Source organism: Pinus tabuliformis, chromosome 8 (genome assembly GCF_031772625.1).
Source record: "Pinus tabuliformis cultivar Carrire ecotype Pingquan chromosome 8, CPIR1, whole genome shotgun sequence".
Classification (NCBI taxonomy): domain Eukaryota; kingdom Viridiplantae; phylum Streptophyta; class Pinopsida; order Pinales; family Pinaceae; genus Pinus; species Pinus tabuliformis.
The window spans coordinates 123,878,297-123,886,700 of record NC_142294.1 but is presented as its reverse complement, the minus strand read 5'-3'; the positions used below and the strand labels follow the sequence as shown (position 1 = coordinate 123,886,700).

At 39.4% G+C, this 8,404-nt stretch overlaps 1 protein-coding gene across 1 annotated transcript; it reads right to left on the bottom strand.

The window, feature by feature from the left end:
- Positions 1-5,522: 5,522 nt before the first annotated feature.
- LOC149234440 (uncharacterized) lies at positions 5,523-6,071 on the bottom strand. The gene has a single exon (XM_089368268.1). The coding sequence runs from the start codon at positions 6,069-6,071 to the stop codon at positions 5,523-5,525; it is 549 nt and encodes a 182-aa protein (XP_089224394.1).
- Positions 6,072-8,404: the final 2,333 nt, after the last annotated feature.

Genomic DNA, 8,404 nt, shown 5'->3' with positions numbered 1-8,404 from the left:
TGTTAATGAGGTAAGTACATTCGTATCCATGTAATAGGATCTCTGATTAAAGTTCTGGTTATCGTTTCTTTTATTTTTGGTTTAAGTGCCAATGTTGTATTGGTCTCCATTACATGTCCCTGTGCCACACAATTCCATTCCATTCCACTTGTTGTTTCTGTGCACAAGCTGTCTCAGTCACCTTGCTTACAATTTTATTTCTATACGATGGTATTGATATTTGTTTTTGACATTAAATACCTTGCTCCATCCTAGTACGTGGCACGAGCAAGCCTTCCTATCGTAGCTGCTCCTCTTCGGCCTCCTGTCTCATCGATGGTGGAGGACCTGGGATCTCAATCCTATGGCTGAGCTGCATCTGGGGTTTTTCACATCTTCATTTGCGATGGTGGTGTTTCATTTTACTCCATTCTTCCTCAGCGCCTGCTCTGGTTCCGCATCTCCTCTTGTAGGCCTGCTTGGTCTGCCATTCCAGAGCTACAACCCGAGGAAATTCTCAGAAACAGAGTTATGGTTTTGTTACAGGTGAGTGTTCCTCAAGTAAGCTTGTATTCACAGAGGTGACTCTATTTTATTTCCTTTATAGATGATCGATATACATTAACTCCGTTACTCTATTTTTAATCAATGTTTATGGCATGGTTTGAACTGTAGGAACCTCGGCTACAGGTTTGGGGTTTATGATGGTGCCCGAAGGATGGATTCTCCACAAGCTTTTGTCACCCGAGTGAATCTGGGTAAGGTTTAACTCCGAACTGTGCGGGTCTACCCGAGAAGGAACTCTCATAGGCTACTTGAGGATAGAGCTTCGGCTCTCTGTGTATTTAAGTTTTTCATTCCTATTGAAATGTTTCGGTCTCTGTATAGTTAAGGTTTAAGGTTATCAAGCGAATACCCATCGCTATTCTGAGGTGTATGCATGGACATTTCCTCTGTATGAATGAGGGTTTTATTATCCGGCTGCGGGTCCTGTGTTTATGGCAGTGCCGGTGGTTGTTTACATGTCAAATTCTATATTTATTATGAAAAATTTACATTTCTCGGAATGAAGAACTATTATCCAATTTTAACTGGCTTCCTGGGTTTGTAGCCATGTCGTTCCTCTTATATATATGACTCTGGTTCCATTTGGTTATAGACCAATGTCTGGTTTCGATGTGTAAAATCTTATATGTTATATGGTAATGCGATTTGAACTTTGGTCGATATTTAAATGGTTTGTATTATTGTTCTCTGAACATACCTATGTTAATTTTTTTCATAAGTTTTCAGTTTTTGATTGATCCGAATAGAGCTTACTGTGGAAGAACTCGAACCAAGGTTTTCTTTTTTTTCTAATTCCTTCTGTTTACGCAATTTTGTGTTGAGATTGTTTTGGATATTGTCCTTTACGTGTTTAAGATGTAACTAATTCTCTGTTTTTCGATCAAACTAGAAATTTAGTTAACTTATTCGATGATTGATTTTGCCAAAATTAATAGCATGGGGTTTCAAACCCTTATAGGGCTTTAGGAAGCCCTGGCAGGGTTTTAGAATTTAAATGACAGTCCACTCTCAGGAAAAATGTGGCTAGGTCAGCTCTAGGGTTTCTACCCTTATGCCCTGCCACATCAACCCCTCCTATGTTTTCTTCACTCTTCAGGAAACGACATTTGCAACATTTTTAATCAATTCCTAGTTTGCCTAAATTTCACTCAATCAACAAGGAAAATCATTCACCAATTCTTTTATATATAATTCTTACAATAACCTTCTTTTCTTTTATGCATAAAATGTCTTGTACAGAATTGTAACTCTACAGTAATTTTGCATTAGACTATTTTCTTGCATTAAATTACCTGTACAGATCATATTCTACAGTAATTCTATCTTAATCAATTTTCCTACATTAATAGATCTAAATCGAGTATATTTGTGCAAATAATATGTTCCAGCTTTACAGGGAAACTCCCTTGCTCTGACAGTTAATTATTCTTCTATAGAAGATTACTATACTTAGTTTTCTTCATATCGGTAGATAAAAATGTAAAATAGAACCCTACTGTTATCTTTTTCAATTATCACTCCAGCCTTAGGCACACCTCTACATCATTTTGTTCACAGTAGAAGACACATAATTTAGTTTCTGCAGCAGTTTAATTTTTTCCATAAGGTACCTCATCCCTGAGCTGCGCTAAAGTAAAGTACTCCAATGATAGAGGTCACCTCTAGGTTCCGTTGCTAGTCAAACCTCTTGACCATGAGATTGTCTTTCAGGACCAGATCTCCCCCCTAGCTTGCTCACAAGACTTTCTGTCTCCTGCAAGTTGCTCACACAAAGTGCTCATGCTATCTGGTCATTGCCAGACTTAGCAATTTTCCCTTTACTGCCTGACATTACAGCACAGTTTTTCCTCTCCCCTACTTCCTTTTCTTTGGAAGCATTTCACAGTTAGGGGAGGTAGTTAGGTTTTTTCCAGCAACTACCTTTTCAACTTCTTTTCTCCTAGAAGTTACAAAATCTGCTCATACTTTAAATCATTACTCATTTTCACTAAATAAAAATATTATTAAATTCAAACAAGTAATAACACTAATTATTCAATTTGTTCTTACTGCGGTAAATAAAATATTTACAACTTTCTGGGGACATTACATTTCCCCCTCCTGAAATCCAACATTGTGCCAATGCTTTCCGGCCACAAACAGTCTTGGATAAGCTTCCCTCATGAGTTGTTCATACTCCTAGGTGGCCTCATTTGGCCCAAAGTGTTGCCATTGCACTTTAAACTAGGTGATGGCTCGTTTCTGCAGCATTACTTCTCTTCAATCGAGTATATTCAACGGCTCAACCAAGATTTCTCCTTCTGGCTCGACCTGTAACACACAATATTTTAAGTCAATTTTTCGTTTAACAACAAAACTGATTGGTCTTCCTATAATACTTTCTTACTTGTATGTCCTTCCAACTGATTACATGCTTAGGATCATAAACATATTTTTTTAATATACACACATGGAAGACGTTGTGGACCTGAATATGACTTTGCAAAGCAAGTTGGTATGCCACTAGACCAACTCTCACTAAGATCTGGAAGGGTCCGCAAAACTGGGGTGCCAGCTTAGCACACCCACTCCATTGTAATGTGCTCTTTTTAGCTCGAACTCTCACATACACATGATCTTGTACTTGGTCTCCCTTAAAATTTCTCTTTTGGTTGGCGAAGTTCTTTTACCTATCTTGGGCTGTCTTTAAATTGGATCATACCTTCTTGACCATTTCTTCCATTTCTTTAAGCTTTTCAGGGTCCAACATCAACCTATCCTTTGGTCCTCCCCAACTTGCGAGTGTGCGGCATTTCCATCCATACAACACTTCAAACAGGATCATCTGTAGGGATGTATGATAGCCATTGTTGTATGAAAACTCAACCAAGTGTAGATAATCTTCCCACTTGGATGATTGCTGCATTACATATGATCTTAGCATGTCTTCTACAACCTGATTCACCCATTCTGTTTGTCCGTCGGTCTGAGGATGATAAGAGGTACTGAAATTCAGTTGAGTCGCTAATTCCCCAAATAGAGTTCTCCAAAAGGCCGATGTAAATTTTACGTCATGGTTAGAGATTATAGTTTTTGGTAACCTTTGAAACCTAAAAATGTTTTGCATAAAGATTTGGGCAATCTGCACTGCTATGTAAGTGGACTGTACTGATATAAAATGAGCTGATTTGCTTAATTTATCCACCACCACCATGATGGAATCGTTGTTTCTTTTTGACTTGGGTAATCCTGTTATGAAGTTCATAGAGATGGTTTCCCATTTCCACTCCAAAATTGGCAGTGGATGTAATAAACCAGCAGGGTGCTGGTGTTCCGCTTTAACTTGTTGGCATTCCAGGAAACATGTCAAATATTCTGTTACATCTTTTTTCATACCCAGCCAATAATACTCCTTCCGGAGTGTGGTAATCAGCTTCTAATACCCTGGGTGTCCAGCATAATGACTTTTATGAAATTCATCTGAAATCAAGTTTTTAATGTCATTTTGGTTGGGCACATACAACCTTTTTTGTAATTCAGCATGCTAGCAGCATCCATTGAGTATCCTTGTTGATTTTCTTTACTAGTTGGATCTTGAACTTGCTATCCTATTTGCTGATATTTTGAATCTTGTTCTGTTGCCCTTTTTATCACTTCTTCGAAGGTACTCCGCCCTTCGCTGCAAGAAATTTTGTAGAGACATTGTACTTTTCGACTTAAAGCATCCGCTACCTGGTTCTCTTTCCCTTTCAGATGCTTAATCTCGAAGTCAAAACCATTTAGGAAATCCACCCACCATGCTTGCCTAACATTTAAGGTAGGCTGATTAAAATAACTAGTCAAGCCGTGATGGTCTGTCATTAATAGAAACTTTTTACCCATTAGGTAATGGCGCCACATCTTTAAGGCATGAATAATAGCTTTCAATTCCAGATCATAAGTAGAATATTTATGCTCATGTTCGTTCAATTTCCTAGACTCATAGGCAATCACCTTTCCTTCTTGCATCAATACCCCCCCTACCCCTTCCTTACACGCATCTGTGCACACCACACAGTCCTTACCAGTATATGCTATGCTTAATATAGGCGCTGTGGTGAGCAGATGCTTGAGTTGTTCAAAACTTTTTGGCATTCTGCGGTCCATTTAAAAGTATTCCCCTTTTTCTGCAAGGAACTGATAGGGTAGGCTACTCCCGAGAATCCTTCCACAAACTATCTATAGTAGCCTACTAATCCCATGACAGATCTTATATCTGCTATGTCCTTTGGCACTAGCCATTCCATTATGGTCCTTATCTTCTCAAGATCCACAACGATTCCATCTTTAGAGATTATATGTCCCAAGTACTGAATTTGTTCCTTAAAGAAGTTGCACTTGCTGTATTTGGCGTATAATTGGTGTTCTCAGAGAGTTTGCAATACCAATCTGAGGTGCTCCTTGTGTTCCTTCATATTCCAGGAATATATTAGTATATCGTCAATAACAATTAACACAAAATTGTCTAAATAATGATGAAATATGTTGTTCATTAAGCACATAAAGGTCATGGGGGCGTTGGTTAACCCAAAGGGTAATACCACAAACTCATAGTGTCCATAACAAGTAGTAAAGGTAGTTTTGGCTATGTCTTCCTCTTTAATTCTGATTTGGTGGTATCCTGATTGTAAATCAATTTTTGAGAATATGGTTTCCCCTTTTACCTTATCAAAAAGTTGATCAATACGAGGTAAAGGGTACTTATTCTTAATTGTCAATTTATTCAACTGATGATAGTCCATGCACATACGAAGGGTCCCATCCTTCTTTTTAAAGAACATCACAGGGACTCCACAAGGCGACACACTGGGGCGGATGTAATTTTTGTCCAACAGCTACTGTAACTACATTTTCAATTCTGTTAATTCTGGTGTGCTCATTTGATATGGAGCTGGGGATACTGGGGATTCCCCTGGCACCAATTCGATAGTGAAGTCTATGTCTCTCTTGGGTGGCAGTCATGGTATCTCCTCTGAGAAGACATCTGCAAATTCTCGTATCACTGGGATACTTTCCAATGTGGCAGTCTTGTCTTTTGAGTTGGCATAACCCACTTGAATGGCATAAATCTGACATCTTCTCCTGATACACTTTGCCAACTCAGAGGTGGTTATTGGCCAAATCTGCATTGGCCTCCTAAAACCTTGCATCTCCTTCTTTTCCCTCAGTGCATCCTTGTAACAGATAGTTTTTGTTTTACAGTTTATAATGGACCAACGTTTTTCCAACCAGCCCATGCCTATCAACACGTCATACGATCCAAGGGGATGTACGTTTAGATCTGCCATCACTGGCTGACCTGCAATCTTCAAGGGGCAGTTATTGACCCTAGCTAACACACATCTCTTTTCCCTTATTGCCAACTGTACTAGCCAAGAGTTTTTAAACTTAACAGTTTGTAACTTACACTGTTCCACAACCTTAGGACTAACATAGCTTAATGTAGCTCTAGGATCAATTAAAACAATTACAGTATAATCAAAGATCTTACCTTCAAACTCCACCATAGTCGGCTAGTATTCTGCCTGATGATCCTCTAGAGTGGCATTAATTCTTGGTAAACCACGAGGCAAATCGCCAACCGTAGATGCTTCATAGATCTGCAAAACTTGTTCTGTACCCTTTCGATGATGACAGTTTTAATGTAATGAGGCCCTCCTCAACTCGAGCATTGTACTAGAGGTCTCGCTATCCCTTCATTGTCAATTTTACCAGTTTGTTCGTTGATTTTGGATTCAATGGGTGGCTTCAATCTGAGCAGATTCTTATGTAGATTCCTGTTGTTTTTCCCTTTGGGAAATCCTTTGCTAACACTGACATGATTTCCCTTAGTGCCCATAACAATCTTATTACCTCTCTTGTCAATCCACCTCTTTCCTAGAACTTCTCCCTTTTGCTTACTTTGCTGATAACATATCCTAGTCTTTCATATCACCTCATCCATCATTTTTGGGTTATCAAACTCAATTCATTCCCTCATCGCCAAGGGTAGACTACAGATGAACCGCTGTACCTTAGCCTTCTCCTCTCGTATGTAAGGCACATAACGGAGTAACGAGGTAAATCGGGAGATGAACTCATTCATGGTTTGCTGCCCAAGTCCTTGAAGTAATTTTGAAAATTTTCCCAAGTTATATTTTTTTCACTTACCCCTCGTACAATTTTTACCTCTTCCCACCACAGGGTGGTCTTCCCTTGCAATTGGAAAATGACCAGCCGCACTTTGAGGTTGTGACATATTCATATAATTGAAAATATTTATTCATGTTAATCAACCAAGCTTTGGCTGCCTCTTCCAGCTCTCCATCGAAGTGTGGTGGTTTTGTTTTCTGAAACTCCCCTTGTAGTTCTACCCACTGCCTTTTCGATGTCTGGTGTTCAGAGGCATTATCTGACTTTTCTTCTCAATTCTCTTCCCCTCCTTCAGTTTCTTCCTAATCCGTGTGGTATCTTTGTTCCTCTGACACTCGTCACTATTCAGGCTAGGGTTCTGCGGGCACTGATTTTGCTTGTCTAACAGGCTCTTCATGATTTTTTCCTGTTCCATAGTTAATTCCTGAGCTGTCTCTAATATCGTAAGATTAGTGTTGCGGCCCTCCTCTCCCAACTGCACCCATATCTCAAGATTAGTTTCAGGGCCTGTTGTAGGTCCTGGGCCAGCCACAATCCTGTGTGGAACACTGTCCATTCTCCTCATTCTGCTGACGTCTGTTTACTGTTCTTAACATAGGTAGAAGTAAAAGATTAACACAATAACTGTTTATTCTTATTTAATATATTTTCCAGAGGCCATAGTTTTGTAACCTAGGATCTAATACCACTTGTAACGACTCCACAATACACCACAATATACATATAATAAAAAAACTTATTATACAATGGATCACATCAATAAACACCCTAGTTTAAATAATAATAGCTCTATACTTTACTGTTAATAGGGTAAGTACATTTGTATCCATGTAAAAGGGTTCTCTGGTTAATGTTCTTGTTGTCATTCCTTTAATTTTTAGTTTAAGTGCCAACGTTGTATTGGTCTCCATTAAAAGTCTTTGTTCCATGCAATTCCATTCCATTCCAGCTGTTGTTTTCGTGCACAAGCTGTCTCAGTCACCTGGCTTACAACCTGTATTTCTATACGATGGTATTGATATTTGGTTTTGACATTAAATACCCGGCTTTGTCCTGGTACATGGCACAGGCACACTGTCCTACCTGACTTGCTCCTCTCGGGCCTCCCGTCTCATCGACAGTGGAGGACCTGGGATCTCAATCCTATGGCTGAGCTACATCTGGGGTTTTTCACATCTTCATTTGCGATGGTGGTGTTTCATTTTACTCCATCCTTCCTCGGCGCCTGCTCTGGTTCTACATCTCCTCTTGCAGGCCTGCTTGGTTTTCCATTCTCGAGTTGCAACGTGAGGAAATTCTCAGAAATAGAGTTATGGTTTTGTTACAAGCGAGTGTTCCTCAGGTAAGCTTGTATTCACAGGGGTGACTTTGTTTTATTTTATTTAGAGATGATCGATATACATTAACTCTGTTACTCTATTGTTAATCAATGTTTATGGCATGGTTTGAATTGTAGGAACCTTGGCTACATCATTGGGGTTTACGATGGTGCCCGAAGGATGGATTCTCCACAAGTTTTTGTCGCCCAAGTAATTCCGGGTAAGGTTTAACTCCGGACTGTGTGGGTCTGCCCGAGAAGGAACTCTCATAGGCTACTTGAGGATAGAGCTTCGGCTCTTTGTGTATTTAAGTTTTTCATTCCTATTGAAATGTTGCGGTCTTTGTTTAGTTAAGGTTTAAGGTTATCAGGTGAATACCTATCGCTGTT

Excerpts from the sequence above, each read along its gene's own strand:
- LOC149234440 (XM_089368268.1), bottom strand. The coding sequence starts at position 6,071 with ATGGTGGAGTTTGAAGGTAAGATCTTTGATTATACTGTAATTGTTTTA.